At 44.7% G+C, this 20030-nt stretch overlaps 1 protein-coding gene across 1 annotated transcript in view; it reads right to left on the bottom strand.

The window, feature by feature from the left end:
* Positions 1-5799: 5799 nt before the first annotated feature.
* tmem178bb (transmembrane protein 178Bb) overlaps positions 5800-20030 on the bottom strand; it is a 112930-nt gene continuing 98699 nt past the window's right edge. The window contains exons 3-4 of the mRNA XM_084038537.1: positions 8447-8584; positions 5800-6986 (exon numbers count right to left, since the gene is read on the bottom strand). Of these exons, the coding sequence (XP_083894663.1) occupies positions 6736-6986; positions 8447-8584 (389 nt within the window). The 3' untranslated portion in view covers positions 5800-6735. The remainder of the gene's footprint in view (positions 6987-8446; positions 8585-20030) is intronic.

Genomic DNA, 20030 nt, shown 5'->3' with positions numbered 1-20030 from the left:
CTAGGGATGGCCCAGGTCATTTTCATGGACATGATGTCGGGTCCAGCCGGGGGGAGGAGCAGGGGCGTTGCTAGACATAAAGCTCTACTGGGGCACAGGCCCCCTATTTCATAAATCAAAAAACACATCCTTGAATTCCCGCTGCGTGTATGAAATGTGCTATACAATGTGCTATATAAACTTCCCTTGCTCAGCCCACTATTACTGCCACAGCCATACTGCTGCTGCTAAAACTGAAAGGTAAAAATGTAGAGATATTAATCTCTAATTCATATTTATTTCAACATACATTATGAACATGCTCAACATGTTTTTGATGATTTTGGAGTATCGTTCCCACATTTGTGAATGAAGAACATCAGATGTTTGGGGTTGGGGAAATCACTGTGACTGTAAATCTTACTTTAATGCTGAGCCATCACTTGGTTTACAAAGTACTATAAAGTAAATTGTATTAAAATGAAAAGATAATGCGGTAAACCGTCAGCTATCTGACTCCTATGAAACAACACAGAGTGATCTGTGATTCAGAGCAGCAGCAATGAGGACTGGTGGTGATTATTGAGTGGTAATAGAAATGTGTAACACGTCGTTGTTTGAGATACTAACTGGAACGACCGCAACACTGTCAGAAACTACGCGCACTGTGCCGCTTCACGCCGGCTACTGCGGGCATCGGGGCGAGCGGGGCAGGTGGGAGAGCGAAGTGGATCATACCATGACGTGATGGGGGGGTCTGTTGTATTTTTAAAGTAAACCATATCCTGTCTATGGTTTTTTGACCATGTTTAAGCTTGTCAAACACGGACTTGCGTTTAAAAAACAACATAACTGATATTTTTTTTGCATTTATCTATGCGTGTGCGCCGCGTTCCCCCGGCTACGACATGCACACTGCCGTGCACGGACGTAATGTGCGCGCCGGACCCGGACCACAAGGTGCGCGCCTCAGCGTGTATTTTGGGTTAAACTGCGTTGGTTTGAGATTGTGGGTGAAAAAGAAAATCCATTATTTTACCGTTATTATCAATATAAATTAATCCACTGCCAAATATAGTAGCTCGTTAAAACTCGCACGGGAGTTTTTACTGGGGCACGGCAGATCAATACTGGGGCACGTGCCCCAGTAAAAGAGGTCTAGCGACGCCGATGGGGAGGAGCCTGTCTGTTTGGGACCTCAGAATGGCGTCTGCTCGGGGCAGAGGATGTGGTTCTGCGACTGCGACATTCAGCAGCACTGCAACAGTATGCAGCCGAGTTTGAAGCAGTCGGGATAAGGGTCAGGACCTCCAAGTCTGAGGTACTAATGCCTTCCTTAGCCTGCGACCTAGCCCCCCATATGTGGAAATAGACCATTTTACAGTTTGTAACCAACATTAGTGAGTCACGTGCCCCTTCCACGCTGCCTTTTCGTTGTGGGAGTATCTGTTTGTCTGCACCATGGTCGGTGTAAAAGAGACAGAGAGGGGGGTCAGAATGTTCCTCCTCCGAGACGCCAGCAGAGGTTGTCAGACATGTAAGAACATTAGTACCAAAGATGGAGAATGAACCTAAACACAAAAACAATCTATCAGTGTGCGGAGAGAAGCATTCATATTTAGCGTCCCACAGAAACATGTATCTGGTGTGTTCCACCAGCGAGACCTCAGGAGTCACTAGATGATCAACTCGTTCTCTGAGGTCATGTAAAGGTCAGACACCAGGACCGAGACTCCCACCTTTCACTTGACTCATGTTTACCAACAGTCCAGTGGATGGAGATGCCACCGGTGTTTAGGTTTAACCAGTGACCGTGTTAACTGGTGACTCTGATGGCGACGCTGGCTGTAAAAGGGCCGATATAATGTTTAACTTCCATATTTCCATAATGCGAAGACAAACCACTCATACAAAAGCAGTTTTACAGTCTGAAACCAGGGACCGCTGGTGCAAATCTAACTAACGCTGGCGCAATTCTGTTTAATGATAATGAACTTCTAAAGAATTGGAACTAAATCCGTGGTTTTAAGTGGCCGTGTAGTGAAGGCCCATTCACTGCCTCCTGCTGGTGCTTAATGTCCAGAGCTAATGAAGCCTCACGCTGCTCACTGCGGCCGGCTGAATGCTGACGAGGGTCACTGTCACACTTTCAATAACAAGAATCACTCGGCTTCATTGCTGATTGGCTAAGCCAGCTGACAACATCATGTTTAAAGATGATGATGCTCTGGGAAGATGTTTATTCCTACCACTATATGGCATCGCTGTCCAGGGTGATGAAGGGAAAAACACTGTTTGCTTCCATGAAGGAATTTTTCCATTCTTGGTTAACAATCGTGTATTATTTATTTGATCTCTTTTCTCACTTCCATCCACCGACATCCACATGAAGACGCCCAGGAGGTTTATTGACCGCTGAGTTTACATTCCATCGTTGTTTCTTTGTGTTCACTCAACACACACAATAATGACTATAATACTATATACTATAATAATCACTAGTTTTTACCATTGGTGGTCTTCATGGCTCGGCTCTGATGCAGCCTGGGAAGTCTGTGTGGGAGTCCTGCTGTTCATGGTTCGGTCCAGGTTTTGGTCCGTCATGGTTCGGTCCAGGTTTGGTCTGGAATTTTCGTCCAATCCTACTTTTTACTGAATAGAGCACATCATAATGTAACTCAATGGAACGTCTGCATGTGTGCAGCTCCTCCTGAGGAGGTCTGAGTGTGTTTGTTGGGCTGAAAGGGACTAAGTGTTAAAACATCCTCAGTCTCACTGCAGCTCCTGAAATACCGGTAGTCACCAAATATTCTACATTCTATTCCTTTTATGTTCAGGGACATAACTCGTCCATTTTCTTCATGTCTCTCAGCACTAGAGCAATGTCTAGTTAATTCAATCCTTTTTCATGGTGGACACATAAATGAAACTCATCATGTGACTATGTAACGTCCAGAGTTAATGACGTGGTATTAAATACTGAGAAAGAGGTTTTGTTGTCTAAACCTAACATTAGTTTTGTTGTCTAAAGCTAACGTTGGTTTTGTTGTCTGAACCTAACATTGTTTTTGTTGTCTAAACCTAACATTAGTTTTGTCGTCTAAAGCTAACGTTGGTTTTGTTGTCTAAATCTAACAATGGTTTTGTTGTCTACATTTCTAACATTGGTTTTGTTGTCTAAATCTAACATTGGTTTTGTTGTATAAAGCTAACGTGGGATTTGTTGTCTCGGGCTAATGTTGGTTTTGTTGTCTAAACCTAACGTGGGATTTGTTGTCTAAAGCTAACGATGGTTTTGTCGTCTAAATCTAACGTTGGTTTTGTTGTCTAAAGCTAATGTTGGTTTTGTCGTCTAAATCTAACATTGGTTTTGTTGTCTAAAGCTAACGTGGGTTTTGTTGTCTAAAGCTAACATTGGTTTTGTCGTCTGAAGCTAACATTGGTTTTGTTGTCTAAAGCTAACGCAGGTGTTGTCGTCTGATGCTAACGTTGGTTTTGTCACCTACTTCTAAGTGAAATTAGTTAAAAGTTATGTCTATGTACACAAATCAGTATATTTTTGAGACTGTGACTGCTGTGCTCGGACCAATTACAAAGTGAATTTTCGCCTCACATCACACAAACATTTGTATTTATTCCCCCAGAGAAGAGACGGGGCTTCCCTCCACGTAGACTCCAACCAGGTTTCCTTCATGACGGCTGAAATCACCACTATTGCTGCTTTCCCAGATCCACAACAGACAGTCTCTGGTTTCTCCACATAGTCTGGTCTGGTCTCTGGACTAATATGAGCTACTATCGTAGACCTCTGGGGGACCACAGACAATCTCTGGTTTCTCCAAATAGTCTGGTCTGGTCTCTGGACTAATGTGAGCTACTATCTAGACCTCTGGGGGACCACAGACAGTCTCTGGTTTCTCCACATAGTCTGGTCTGGTCTCTGGACTAATATGAGCTACTATCGTAGACCTCTGGGGGACCATAGACACAGGAGACAACATTTGGTTCCTCCATTTAGGGTTCAGCGATGACAGGAGGACAATCTCAACATATAGGCTGCCGAGACAGCGTCACGCAAATGTCTTGCTCAAGTTGAAATATTGCGTGAATGATGCGATATTCACTTTGTGTTTGTTGTGAGCGCTAAAAAGAAAACTGACATTGTGAAACATGAAACAAAAATATAATTGGGAAAAAATGCTAAAATTAAATACAAAAATCAATATTAATCATATACTTACTTGTTTTTAACAAAAATGTAGGCTACACTGTGAGAGAAAAGAGAAAACCACAAACTCACAAACCAGACTCTCTCCTTCTGAAACTCTTTTGACAATCAAAACATATCATGGATTGCATGTTTGATCATTTATAATGATACGTTTGCTGATAATGCCAGCTAGTATTTCATTCCTTTCACATCCAACAGCAGTATCTTACAATGCAGTTTTTTTTGCACAAAGCCTGTGTCAGTGTAGCTTCAGTCCTCAGCCTATTCGGGTCTTAAAGGCAGAGTAGGTAATTTGGAAAAAAAACACAGACACTTTGACTTTGAACGCATCCCAGAACCGAAAAAGTCCCGCCCCCTTCGTTCAGACCTCCGTTCAAAGCCGCTCCCCAAGAACGCCAAATGAGTTGGTTGAGATTGACAGAGTGCAATCAGGAAGTAAACACTGACAGACAGACAGGCCATCCAATTATTTTCTCCGGACCATCTTTTGTGATTGGACGGGGTTTTACAGTCCTGCCACGGCCACAGTTGACATAAATGTTTTTATGTAAGAGCATTTAATGTATTCATTGCTATCGGTATGTCATGACAATTTCAAATAATCTAACAGAAAGTGTTTCTGAATACAATCACCTACTCATTGTCGACTGGACTGAATCTCAACAGGAAATGATTTGACTTGTCTCAATTTATTTAGAATAAAAGTAGTAGTCAGAATCAAACCTAGGCAAACCTAGGTTAACCACATCTCGTACCCCCTGCTGACTTTGTTGCCAGTCCCCAGATCCCAACAAAACGATGGATGTAAACGTGAATCTTTACAAAACAGTGTCCCAGTATTGGAGTACTCCAGATAGCATATATAGATTTCTCTAAACCGGGATCGGGGTTTATAAAATAATAACCTAAATTGTAATTACTGGCTACTATCAGTGGTTTTCAGTAAGCGAGGTGATGGAGGGCCTTTTTACACAGAAGTTTCCGGCATTAAAAATATGCTGCTATCGTACCGTCTATAAAGAACTTTGCTTTGTGGCGTAACTCTGCAACGGTGTCTCCTTTTACAGAAGCGTCCTGGCTTTGAGGAACCAGACAGGCTGTTACATGTCACAGAGGCTCCTCCTCCTCTGTGGCGACCTCCGGTGGCGTCTCAGAGGAGGAACATCCTGACCCCCCTCTCCGTCTCAGCAGCTTTTACAATAACGATGTTACGGAAAAGAGGAGTGATACCTTCTGTCACAGCCTGAAAACTAGCTGCTGTATTGGGTCCTGATGAGAGTTTGCATTGCCTATTCATTGCATTATGGTCGTCATCTGTAATGTGCATAGAAATATTCAAGCCCATGCTCGTGTGTTTTCATTTCTAACTCATGATTGGCTTCTGAGGCCTTAAGCAATCTAGCAAATTCTGAACATTGAGCTTTTCTTCTTGAGTCTAGTTTTGATAGAGTAAGATGACCCCTTTTTGACCCTGTCCTTTAATACTATATATTTATATTATACTGTCTTCCCTTGGCAGGAAGCCAAGGCTGCAAGTTAAAACGGAGACCGTTGCATTTATCAGGATACTGTGTTCATTAAAGCTCCTGACTTTAAACACTGCCAGGCTCCACTTGTCATTATATTTTTTCTATAGAGACTGTCATACAGCCCTTCCCTCACACACACACACACACATCTACCTTTATGAATAAAATGGAATAAAATTGAACACAACACTGTGAATAATAGAGGAATGCATGTATAAAATGCTAAATGGCAGATGGGATCATCAGACAGAATGAGATGCACCTACACAAAACTGAAAATGGTCCCATGTGACAGTTCCTGGTTGTCCCTTATGTGGAAGATTCTGTCTGATAATGTACAACAGTGGAGGTCCTGGATCTCCTTGCTGGATCTCCTCGCTGGATCTCCTTGCTGGATCTCCTCGCTGGATCTCCTTGCTGGATCTCCTTGCTGACCATCGCAGAAGCTGGAAAACTAAGAGTTAACAGATGACCACTAAACGTGATCCAAGCCCAGAAAGTTTCATGGATTCACATCTGGTCCATTCCCTGGTGAACTATCCAACAGGAGGCTCCAAGGAGACTCCAAGGGGCCAGGTCCATGTGAAATCTGTCTGTTTCTGTCCCATACTGCTGATTCATTGATTTCTCCACAATCACTTAATAGAAGCATTTCCCACTTGAACACATTGTCCATCAGAGTTTTCGAGGCCCAATCAATCCAGAATCTAGTCTCTGAGTGTCTACATGTATTTCCTTTGAAAACTTTCTTGGTCATGATCCTTTTCTGCATCTTCTCCACACCAAAACAAGCATAACTTGACGTTTTTTTAAAAATAATATTTCTTTAGTTCTTTAGATTTGTCTCTGTTTATTTTCAAGATAGCAGATCATCAACACCCATTTTTAAACACACACAAATCAAAAAGTAATCTGTAACCAGGAGAGGCTGGGGATGAGTGGACGGATGAAGACATGGTAATGTGGGTTCAGTTGGTCGTCAAACAGCTGCCAACTTTAGCAGACGGTCCCGTTCTCCTGTCGGGACTTGGGGCAGGTGGATCGGGGTATGGGCTGGACGGAGGGGGCCAGGGTGCAGAAGAAGCCAGCGATGAGGGTTAGGCCGAGGCCTCCCCAGGCACAGAACATGGACCAGCCATAGCCATGGCCGATGTCATCGGGCAGGCCGTACAGGTACCGAGGGAAACGAGAGAGCTCGAAGTTGATGCCAGCAACACATGTGCAGAGGGAGATGATGCAGAAGGTTCCTGGAACAACACAAAGGATGTTGGAGAAGAAACAGATCAAACATCCCTCACAGTGAAACCTAAACCTGAGAAAAACCCTGACATCTACATCTGGTGCTCTGTGTCCTACTAGATAGAGGACTCTGTAGAGGACTACAGAGGACTCTGTCAAGGACTGTATAGAGGACTAGATAGAGGACTCTACAGAGGACTATATAGGGGACTGTGTAGAGGACTGTGTAGAGGACTATGTAAAGGACTGTGTAGAGGCCTATATAGAGCAGTGGTGCCCAACCACCGGTCCTGGTCCGCAGGCCATTGCTTTATTTCCGCTTTATTGACTATTGGTACCTGAAAGCTGTTTTATTTGTAAAAAGACTGGATTCTCTTCTGTCATGTCATCTGCTCGCGCTTATTTGCTCAGCGGCTCTCGAAAAAAGGTTCGGGACCACTGATGTAGAGGACTATGTAAAGGACTGTGTAGAGGTCTATATAGAGGACTATGTAAAGGACTATGTAGAGGACTACGTAGAGGACTAGATAGAGGACTATGTAAAGGACTACATAGAGGACTACGTAAAGGATTAGATAGAGGACTATGTAAAGGACTGTGTAGTGGAATATAGAGGACTATGTAAAGGACTGTGTAAAGGACTATATAGAGGACTATGTAGAGGGCGAGATAGAGGACTATATAGAGGACTACGTAGAGGGCTAGATAGAGGACTATGTAAAGGACTATGTAGAGGACTACGTAGAGGACTAGATAGAGGACTACGTAAAGGACTACATAGAGGACTACGTAAAGGACTAGATAAAGGACTATGTAAAGGACTCTGTAGTGGAATATAGAGGACTATGTAAAGGACTGTGTAGAGGACTATGTAGAGGACTATATAGAGGACAATGTAGAGGGCGAGATAGAGGACTATGTAAAGGACTATGTAGAGGACTATATAGAGGACTATGTAGAAGATTCTGTAGAGGACTATAGAGGACTATGTAGAGGACTAACTGTGTAGAGGACTACGTAGAAGTCGATGTAGAGAACTGTGCAGAGGATAATAAGCAGGACTATATAGAGGACTTTCTAGGGAACTTAATAGAGGACTATGTAGTGGACTCTGTAAAGGACTATGGAGAGGACTATATATAGGACTATGTAGGCAACTATATAGAGTACTCTGGTGTGGACTATATAGAGGCCTACAGAGAGGACTATGTAAAGGACTATACTGTATAGAGAACTACATAAAACACTATGTAGAGCCCTGCATAGGGGACTATGCAGAGGATAATGAGGAGGACTCTGTAGAGGACCTTAATTGCTACATAATTGACTTATTAATTACCTGTTCATTAAACTGCAGGGCACAGGACTAATCCAAGGCCCGTCATAATTGAGTGTACAGTTGACTCCTGCCAAGCCAGAGCTGCACAGCACATAGCCTATCAGTGATCTGTGTGTGTGTGTGACTCACCTCCCATGAGGAAGAGGAGGCCGGCCACATACTGCATAAGGCCTCTGTCCCAGCAGCAACCGAGCATGCCAACGATCCAACCGAAAAGGATGATGGCCACCGCCATGCCCATGAAACCTGCCGTCATCCGCCGCAAGTCTGAGAGAACCAAAAGGAGATTTGAACATGCTGAAATATGTTTACACTTCCTGCCAGCAGTAAGACAACAGAGGACTACCTGCAGTCACACTCAACCATCCATCCATCATCAATCACCACTTATCCTGTTCAGGGTCGTGGGGGGCTGGAAGCGGTCCTAGCTGACATCAGGTGAAGGCAGGTTTACCTGGACAGGTAACCAGTCTATCACAGGGCAACATGTAGAGACAGACAGGTAACCAGTCTATCACAGGGCTGACATGTAGGGTCCTAGTTTCGTGGTGCAGCGCAGGGTGGCGGAGCTGGCGCAATGCAAGTTTCGATCAGCGCAGCCTTGCGCACGGTCAGTTTGGCAGTTCGGTGGATCGCCTGCGCCAAGATGGGTGTGGCGGCGCAGCAGGGGGAGGCGTCACAGATTCAGCTTGGCGCAGCGGAATTTTCGTGGCAAAAAGCCTCGTCGAGACTGCGCCGAAAGCCCGCCAGCTCCAACCTGGTCTACTCTTGGCGCAAGGCGAATTACAGCTGGCGGAGTGGCAGTTTGGCTCAATGGCGCGCAGTGCGCACACGTCACAAGACCTCACAGGCAGGTTTCCACAGTTCCAGGCACATTTAAATGCAATAAATAATCACAACAAGCACTATTTAATGCAACTAATTGAATCAACACGTGAATTTATATCTATATAGATTGCCCCCGTCACATCTGACGTCAGATCAAAGGCGGATGGCACACATAACAGAAACTCAGCCTGACTGAATTAACACAGCTGAAACTTGGACCTCTCGGACCAAAACATCTCCCTCTCTCTCTCCTGTCTTTCATATCTATCCACTGCTAATAAAATGCGTCTATGCCTGAAAAAATCTTTAAAGAAAAATACAGCAGCTCGTGCCTGGTCTCGCACCTAGGCAGCCTGTTGTCCGTGTCCGGAGAAACGCGCAACTTTGCCGCGAACTGGTCTGAGCGGCGGCGAGGTCCCGGTGTCCCACCGTTCTGGTGTTGGACGGGGAATCCGGTGCAGCTGTGGAGCGCAGATGATGAAGACGGTGATGAGGATGATGAATGGCCCGGCCGGCTCGTGCAGGCACCGGGTTCTCGCCACTATTATGTCTACTGCTGTGCGCCCTGACCCTGCTTTGTGATAGACATGCCTAAAATGTGCCTACAATTTCTATAGTGATATAATATCGGCATTATAATTATTATGACTATACGCACGCACAGCGCGTGATGCGCGTGGTAGGAGCGCCGGCGCTGCTTCTGTCATTGGGTTGTCAAGTGACGAAACTTGCACTGAACCTAGCCTGGCGCATTGAAGGTGAGGAGAGGAGCTCATTTGATTGGTGAAGATCTGAATCGGCTGTGTTAATCCCACTCCACGCCTTGTCTCCTCCTCGTCTCCCACTCACGCCTTCTTCTCCTCCCTCTTTCCCACTTGCGCGGGTGGGAGTGACAGGAGGAGTGCCTGCGCTAGCCTGCGCAGTGCACAAAACTTGCAAAGTCCAGGCGGACACACCCCGTCGGCGTGGCGCAGGTGCGCTGCGCTCCCGACTGCGCCTGGTCTATGCAGTCTATCACAGGGCCGACATGTAGAGACAGACAGGTAACCAGTCTATCACAGGGCTGACATGTAGAGACAGACAGGTAACCAGTCTATCACGGGGCAGACAGAGACAGACAGGTAACCAGTTGGATGCAGAGGCTGCACTGTCCAAGTTTATGAGATTATTTTCTGCCGTTTGTGATAAACATGCTCCTGTTAAGAAGCTATACGTTAGATCAATCGAAGCCCCTTGGCTAGATGATGAATTGAGAACATGTATGAAAGAAAGAGACTTATTGCAAAAAGCTGCTATAACATCTAGTAAATCGGCAGATTGGCAAGCCTACCGCTCACTAAGGAATAAAATTACCAAGATAAATAGACAGAAGAAAAACAATACCATCAATCCAAATTTGTTGAGTGTAAGAGTGACGGTAAAAAGCTCTGGAGAACACTGAATGAAGCTATGGGTAGAAGTAAAATAAGCAAACATCCTTCGTTCATTGAACTGAATGGCACATTTATCACTAAACCATTTGAAATTGCAAATTATTTTAACAAAGATTTTCTTAACAAGAAACAATAATAAACAAAATAAGAAATCAGATGTTCCCAGTGAGCGGTAAGCTCTCTGATGACATAATTAAAAAACAAATTATGCTTGACAAGGTATGCAGTTTTGAATTTAATTGGACCAATGGTGAGGACATAGAAAAGCTTCTTCTAGCACTCAAGAGTGATAAACCTTGCGAGGCGGGGTGGACAACCTAGATAGCAAATAACTACAGTTATCAGGTAAGACTGTGGCCAAGCCCTTGAGCCATATTTTTAATTTATGTTTTGATAACTGTGTTTTTCCTCAATTGTGGAAGATTGCAAAGGTTGTCCCCCTTCCCAAAAACAGTAAAGAGACATTTATAGGGTCAACCCGCAGGCCGATCAGTTTATTACCTGTCTTAAGCAAACTACTGGAGGAAATTGCATTTAAGCAGATTCAGCATTATTTTACTATAAACAGCATAACTCAGATGTTTAGCATGCATATAAAGCAGGACACTCTACAAGCACAGCATTAGCAGCCCTAACTGATGATTGGCTAAAACCAATCGACAGAAAGTCAGTTGTGGGAGCTATATATGATTTTAGTGCAGCCTTTGATGTGAGAGATCATGAGCTTCTACTCATGAAGTTAACTGCTTATAGATTCAAAGACTCTGCTATTGATTGGATGAAAAGTTACTTGCTTAATAGACAACAATGTGTGATGTTTAACGGCACAATCTCAAACATGGAGACTCTTCAATGCGGTATTCCACAAGGAAGTTGCCTTGGTCCTCTCCTTTATTCTATCTTTGTTAATGACATGCCATATGTATTAAAACATGCAGGTATGGCAATCTACGCTCACGACACCACAATGTACATCTCTGCAGAGAACATTGAACAAGTCAACAGAATGCTTCAACAAGAGTTAATGATGGTTGATAAATGGGACAGGTAACCGGACTATCACAGGGCCAACACAGAGACAGACAGGTAACCAGTCTAGGCTGACATGTTCAGGTTCAGGTTCAGGTTACTTTATTGATACCCAAGGGTAAACTAGTTTTGCAGTCAAGAGTTCAACAGGCAACAGAAAACGAACAATCAAATTAGAAACAGGACATTTAAAAAGAACACATACACATAAAACAAGAGACAGCTTCGTCTCGACAGAAAGTGCTGCAGTTCATGAAATAAATAGATAAAAAAAAGGGGGATACATCATGCTCCGAAAAGTGACTTGTGCATCTTTTGTGCAAACTACAGCTTGTTTACTAGTGTTACTGCGGCTGGAACAAAGCTGTTTTTATAACGTTTTGTTCTGCAGTATGGGACTGACAACCTCCGTCCAGAGGGAAGAAACTGGAATTCCCTGTGCAAAGGGTGTAGACTATCATTTAAAATGGTCGTGGCTATCCGCTGTAACTGTCTGGTATACAGGGAAGAAGGGTTCAGCTGTGGCTCACCTATCAGCTTACTTGACCATTTCACAATTTGATTCAGTGTGTTCTTGTTTTTAGTAGAAAGGCTTCCAAACCATGACACCAAAGAAAAGGATAAAACGGACTCGATAAAAGCACGATAAAAAAGAATCATCATGGTTCTGTCAACATTCCAGTAAGACAGTTTTCTCAGACAGTGCAAACGCTGTTGTCCTTTTTTACACACAGTTTCACAGTTTTCTTGAAAGTTCAATTTAAAATCAATGATAGTCCCAAGATATTTGTAGGATTCCACACATTCCACTAACTGACCTCTTATGGTTGTGGCATCATATGTGTGAATTTGTTTGCTAAAATCAATTAACATGTCCTTTGTTTTCGATATGTTAATTTGAAGATGTGACTCTTCACACCACTGCACAAAGTCATCAACTATAGGGCCATGGCCTCTTTCATTCTTTTGGAGCAGACTAACAATAACGGAATCATCTGCATACTTAATAATTGTCCTGTTTTGATATTTGCTCTGGCACATGTTTGTGTAAAGAATGAACAGAAGTGGAGAGAGTACGCATCCTTGTGGGGAGCCTGTGGAGCTATGTAGCTGACCAGACAGGACCCCGTTCACCCTTACTCTCTGTGTCCTATTAGTTAAAAAATCCAAAATCCAGCCTACAAGATTAGAATTAAATTTGAATTGCTCTAAAAGGCGCTTGGCCAAAATGTGTGGTTGGATGGTATTAAAAGCAGATGAAAAGTCAATGAAAAGGATTCGAGCATGAGATCCACTTCCCTCCAGATGCTTAAAGAGCAGGTGGAGCAAGATGGTTGTGGCATCCTCTACTCCCCTGTGAGGCCTGTAAGCGAACTGCATGGGGTCAAGAGCATTTTTAGTGATTTTTAAGATCTCTGACCTTACCAGTTTCTCAAAGTTTTTCATTAAAATTGAGGTCAAAGCAACCGGTCTAAAATCATTAAAAATTTTGGGGCCACTAGATTTAGGTACTGGGACCACTATAGCATCCTTCCAGACCTTTGGGACATATTGTGTCTGCAAGGATTTATTAAAAATGTAGTGGAATATGGGACTCAGCTCTTTTGTACAAGATTTAATCAAGCGTCCACAGATATTATCTGGGCCTTGGCTTTTGTTGACTTTTGTTTTGTAAAAAACATTTTCAACATCTCTACATGTGATGTTAAAATGCTGATTGTTCCTAAGTTTGTGTTGAAGTTCCTGAACCTCCAGACTAAAATCCATGTTATCAAAACGAGTGTAAAAACAGTTAAGAGCATTGGCAAGCTCACAATCAGACTTAAAACCCTCTAAGGAAACATGGCTGTTATGCCCTTGACTCTGGATGCCCGCAATTGTTTTCATGCAGGACCAAGCTGAGCCAAGGTTATTTGCAGCCATCTTATCTTCAAGTTTAGACTTGTATCTCTGTTTAGCTTTTAAAATTTCAGTTTTCAACTCCTTAGTGGCCATATGTAAGTCAGAGGCGACTCCTTGCTTAAAAGCATTTTTCTTCTTCTGTATACAGTCTTTTACGGACTTATTTACCCATGGTTTGTTATTTGGGTAGATTTTGACTTGTTTACAGGGAATGATCGTGTCTCTACAAAAAGTCACATATGAACAAATGACATCAGTCAATTCATCCAAGTCATCACCACAGGATTCTTTAAACACGTTCCAGTCTGTGCAATCATAACACTCCTGAAGGCACATAACAGATTCCTCGGTCCAGTCTTTTATTTCCTTGGTTTGTACCTTCTCCCTCTTCAAGACAGTTTGGTATGTGGGCAATAGATGCACGCAGTTATGGTCTGCGGAACCCAAAGGGGGAAGTGGAACTGATTTATAGGCATCTTTCACTGAGCCATAGCAAAGGTCCAGTGTCTTATCCCGCCTGGTTGGACAGGAGACATACTGGTGAAAATTTCTCAGTGTCTTTTTCAAGGAGACATGATTAAAATCTCCCAGTATAAAGTTTGACGCATCAGGAGAAATCGACTGCAGTTTTTGCACCACATCAAAGATCACACCAGAAGCAGTGGCGGCATTTGCTTTCGGGTGAATGTACACAACTGTTAAGAAGATTTGGGGGAACTCACGTGGCAGATAATAGGGACGTAGTGACACAGACAAAAGTTCAATGTCCGAGGTGCAGATACTTTCTCTCACGGTCACAGAGTTACAGTATCGTCTGTTGAGATACAAACATACCCCACCGCCGAGAGTTTTCCCCGTTGCTTCGGCCTGCCGGTCCAGCCGGACAGGAGGCCCGAAGCCGTCAATGAGCAGGTTATGGTTCTGGTCGCGGTCGGTCAGCCAGGTCTCCGTTAGGGCCAGGACACAGCATTCCCCGTAGTCCTTCTGGAACCAGACGTTCCCCTGGAGCTCGTCCACCTTGTTTCTAAGCGACTGCACATTCCCCAGGATCATGGAAGGCAAGGGGACCCGGGTCAAGCGCTGCTTCCTTAGACGAAGTCGGACCCCTCCGCGTTTTCCTCGTTTTCTCCTTTTCCTTTCCCTTGTCGAGTGACAGGTTTCGTCAAAGTCTCTTCGTATGAAGTCCGGTAGCTGTGCTACATCTGCTCCGCTCGGTAGGCTCGCTGGGTTCAGCTGAAACAACAGCTCTCTGCTGTACTGGATTCTGTCTCGGTTGGCTGCCTGCTTCGTGTCGCGGGCAAGCAGCACACATTATAAAATCCACGACAGGACAAGGGATAAAATATCCATTTCGGAATAGCAGCACTAAAAACAGTTAAAAACACTTGAGACAAGACAGAGATAGGAGACAAAGACGCCACAAACTCTCGCTGCCTGTCGCTACGTGCGTATGCGCCAGGTGTATTTATTATACTACTACTACTATGTAGAGACAGACAGTTAACCAGACGCATCTAAGACAGACAAGTAACCAGACTATCACAGGGTCGACACAAAGACAGACAGGTAATCAGACTATCACAGGGTCAACACATAGAGATAGACAGGTAACCAGTCAATCAAAGGGCCCACACAGAGACAGACAGGTAATCAGACTATCGCAGGGCCAATAGAGACAGACAGGTAACCAGACTATCACAGGGCAGACACAGACAGGTAGCCAGACTATCACAGGACTCAGAAAATAAATTAAAACTGAATGTTTCAAAAACATAAAAGTATAATATTGGGCTCAAAACATGCATTAAGGTCAGATCACAAACTGTGTCTTTCATTGCAGGGAGATAAATGGTAAATGGTAAATGGCCTCATTTATATAGCGCTTTTATCCAAAGCGCTTTACAATAATGACTGACATTCACCCATTCATACACACATTCACACACTGACGGCGGAGTCAACCACGCAGGGCGACAGCCAGCTCGTCAGGAGCAATTAGGGTGAGGTGTCTTGCTCAGGGACACCAGACACTCAGCTAGGAGGAGCCGGGGATCGAACCGGCAATCTTGCGGTTGCCAGTCGAAACGCTCTACCTCCTGAGCTAATGCCCCCCGCATGGAGATGCGATCGAACAGGTAAAGAAGCCAAATTGTTGGGTGTCACAATAGATGAAACACTATCATGGCTCATATTAACAACATAGTGTCCAAAATGATTAGAAACATTTCCATAATTAAAAGGAATGCTTGTCTGTTGACAGACTCAACAATTAAGTTAGTAACACTGTCTCTAGTCTTGTCCCATAGACCATTGTCCTATGATTTGGTCTGGTACATCAAAACAAGAACTTGTAAAATTACAGCTCACTCAAAACAGAGCAGCACGCCTTGCTCTTCACTGCTCCACAAGGAGTAATGTTGGAAAAATGCATACCAGGCTGTCGTGGATGACTATAGATGAAATACTAGCTAGCTTGCCATCTTATTGTATTTTTAAAGAAGATTTGTACATTACACAAACCCACCAGTCGGTTCTCGCAGATATTACCTACCAATGATAGACATGGTCATGATACCAGACTGGCCTTAGGTCATGGCTTTACCCTGCCTTGGCCCAGAACTAATGCACTTAAAAAATGGTAATGTATAGAGCTGTTACATATTGGAACAGCCTCCCCCAACATTTTATCCTAATGGGGAATATTTTAAGCTTCAAAAAGAAAGTAAAAGAAGCAGTTCTCACTAAGGAGATTAGGCTAAAACCGGTTTGATTCTGTTATTGTTTTCTGTTGTTGTTGTTGTTTGTTTGTTTTGTTTTGCTTTATAACATGATGATTATGTTTCTGTGCCTTTTGTGTTGTAGGGTGCTACTATGTATTAATTGTTCGGATATAACAAGGTGTATGGTGCTTCATAATATTTGTCTTAAATGTCTTGTGTATGTCTTGTGTTGGATCCTCAGTACAACTAAAAAAACTAAAAAACAGGGCCGACACATAGAGACAGTCAGGTAACCACACTAACACAGGGTCGACACATGGTGACAGACAGGTAACCAGTCTATCACAGGTCTGATAGAGACAGTCAGGTAACCATACTTATCATAGAGTTGACACATAGTGACAGACAGCTAACCAGACCGTAACAGGGCAGAGAGAGTCAGGTAACCAGTCTATCACAGGGCCAACACAGAGACAGACAGGTAACTGGATTATCACAGGGCCGACATTTAGAGACAGAGGGTTACCCTAACTACAACAGGGCCGACACAGAGACAGACAGGTAGCCAGACTATCACAGGGCTGACACATAGAGACAGACAGGTAACCAGACTATCTCAGGGCAGATGCATAGAGACAGTCATGTTACCAGACTATGACAGCGTCGACATATAGAGACAGACAGGTGACCAGTCTATCACAGGGCCTATAGAGACAGACAGGTAACCAGTCTATAACAGGGCTGACATGTACAGACAGACAGTTAACCAGACTATCTCAGGGCAGACGCATCTAAGACAGACAAGTAACCAGACTATCACAGGGTCGACACAAAGACAGACAGGTAATCAGACTATCACAGGGTCAACACATAGAGATAGACAGGTAACCAGTCAATCAAAGGGCCCACACAGAGACAGACAGGTAATCAGATTATCGCAGGGCCAATAGAGACAGACAGGTAACCAGACTATCACAGGGCTGACATGTAGAGACAGACAAGTAACCAGACTATAACAGGGCCGACACATAGAGACAGACAGGTAACCAGACTATCACAGGGCTGACACATAGAGGGCCGACGCATACAGACAGACAAACAGACTATCACAGGGCCGACGCATACAGACAGACAGGTAACAAGACTATCACGGGGCCGACGCATACAGACAGACAGATAAGCAGACTATCACGGGCCGGAAGAGACAGACAGGTAACCAAACTATATGTGGGTCGACACATAGACAGTCAGGTAACCAGACTATTACAGGGCCGACACAGAGACAGAGAGGTAACTGGATTATCACAGGGCAGACATTTAGAGACATACAGGTAACCAGACTATCATAGGGTCGACACATAGAGACAGAGAGGTAATCAGACTATCACAGGGCCGACACAGACAGACAGGTAACCAGAATATCACAGCCAACATGTAGAGACAGAAAGGTAACCAGACTATCACAGGGCCGACATGTAGAGACAGAAAGGTAACCAGACTATCACAGGGCCGACATGTAGAGACAGAAAGGTAACCAGACTATCACAGGGCAGATTCATATCTGGGCTCATTCAACTGATGCTGATGTTATTGTCATATCTGAAACTTGGCTAAACAAAGCCGTTTTAAACAAGTATATCAACATTGATGGCTACAATGTGTATAGGACTATACGACCCAAGAAGGGCGGAAGGGTTGCAGTCTATGTCAAAACTAAGTTTCATCTGAAGATCCGCCTCCCTACATCAGTGACTAAGCAATTTGAACTTCTGGCTCTTGACGTGGAAATCTCAAAAACTCTCCACATCACTGTCGTCGGTTGCTATAGGCCACCTTCAGCTATCAGCTGCACCTTACCATCTTTAATGAAGCTTTTATCCAGGTTGAATTTTAACGAAATTGTCCTTATTGGTGACCTAAACTAGAACTGGCTGCTACCAGCTTCAGATGATTTTAAAGCATTTTGTGATTCATTTAATTTATTTCAGATTGTTACTTGCTACTAGACCTAATCGGAAACATCCGGAAAAATCTTCTTTAATTGATCTTATCTTAACTAATGTTCCTCATAAATATTCTGTTGCTTCTGTTTTTGCCAATGACATCAGTGACCACTGTGTCATTGCAGACTATCACAGGGCCGATAGAGAAAAACTGGTAACCAGTCTATTACAGGGCCGATAGAGACAGACAACCAATCACACTCACATTCACACCTACAAGACATTTATCAGTGAACCTGCATTTCTCTCGACTGTGGGAGGAAGCCGGAGAACCTGGAGAGAACCCACACTAACACGGGAGAACCTGAACTTGAACCCAGGCTCCTCTTCGCATTGTAAAAACCCAACCAAAATAATCCAACTGTCACAATGCCGAGTTTCAAGTCTTGTCAAGTCATGTACATAATAAATTAGAATGATAATGAATATGATTTTGTTTTTTGTAGTCTTTGAAGTCATTTGGAATAACACCAAGCGGAACAGTGAAGAGAGAAAATGCCAAACAACACTGACAACAGAACCACAAGGACAGCAGTGCTCTGCAGGAGGGTAACGGCAGTCACAGTGACTGGCTATACAGAAGAGGAAGAGCTTGAAGCAAAACCCCCACTCCCCTTCTCCAGTCACACTAGTATGTCATGGTTTGCATGGGGCTTGTCAGTAAAGTTGCAGTTATGTTCTCTATGTTGGTGATGACTCTACAAGGGTTTTTCCTGGCTCAAATTGAGGCAGAGGTGGTACCATCCTGACCATAGATCCAGTCGGCAACCTGGGAACGCCCCCGGAAGGCCCAATTCACGTGATACCCGAGGGGGAAAACAGCAAGAAAGCACACGATTTTGCCATTCACTCCTGCTTGTGATGGTACGGCGGTCGGAGGCGGCGACTCTGGACGCGCGGCGGGCCCTTCTCGCGGATCTCCCCCAGCTACGGTGCCCGTCGGGCCCCGTTCACGCAGTGGTCCCGGCGGGTCGCCTCGGCTGGCGCCTAGCAGCTGACTTAGAACTGGTGCGGACCAGGGGAATCCGACTGTTTAATTAAAACAAAGCATCGCGAAGGCCCATGGGGGGTGTTGACGCGATGTGATTTCTGCCCAGTGCTCTGAATGTCAAAGTGAAGAAATTCAATGAAGCGCGGGTAAACGGCGGGAGTAACTATGACTCTCTTATAAATGGAAACCGGAGTCACAGGGGAACACGTGGATACAGAGTCTAGTAAAGAACAATCGGTTGGGTCACACCTCCTCGTGGGGGTCCGCGGGCAACATCCTTTAGGATGGCTAACGTGACCTGTAATCTCCCCAAAAATCGGATGATCATGCGGTCCAAACCCGCTACTTTGTTAAACCTATAATGGGGCCGTCTCGGGCTCGTCTGTCACTTCGTTCGGCGCGCTCCCCCCTCCTTCCCTCCTTCCCCGACCTTCGGGCCGGGGATGGGCCCCCGTCGGGACCGCATGTGCGGGCGCGGCAGTCGGTGGACTTTCAGTCTCCGGCTGACCGCGTTACGCGTGCGTAACCCCGACGGGACCGCTCTCGTGGGGGAAACGAGGGCAGCGTCGGCGGGTGGCGGCGGGTCTCGCTGCGGTCCATCCTCCTATACCTCGGGATACCTGATGCTAGAGTCTGTAAGTCTCCCTCGAAAATTATGCGGTCCAAACCCGCTACTTTGCCAAACCCATGATGGGGCCGTCTCGGGCTCGTCTGTCACTCGTTCGACGCGCTGTTGATACAGCGCCCCCATAGTGGCGCAATGCAGCAACTGCAGTTAAAATGACATCCATAGCTGGGGGCAGAGCG

This window comes from Eutrigla gurnardus, assembly GCF_963514095.1.
Source record: "Eutrigla gurnardus genome assembly, chromosome: 21".
Classification (NCBI taxonomy): Eukaryota; Metazoa; Chordata; class Actinopteri; order Perciformes; family Triglidae; genus Eutrigla; species Eutrigla gurnardus.
Note: the sequence above shows the minus strand (reverse complement) of the source record. Positions and strands in the feature narration are given on the sequence as shown.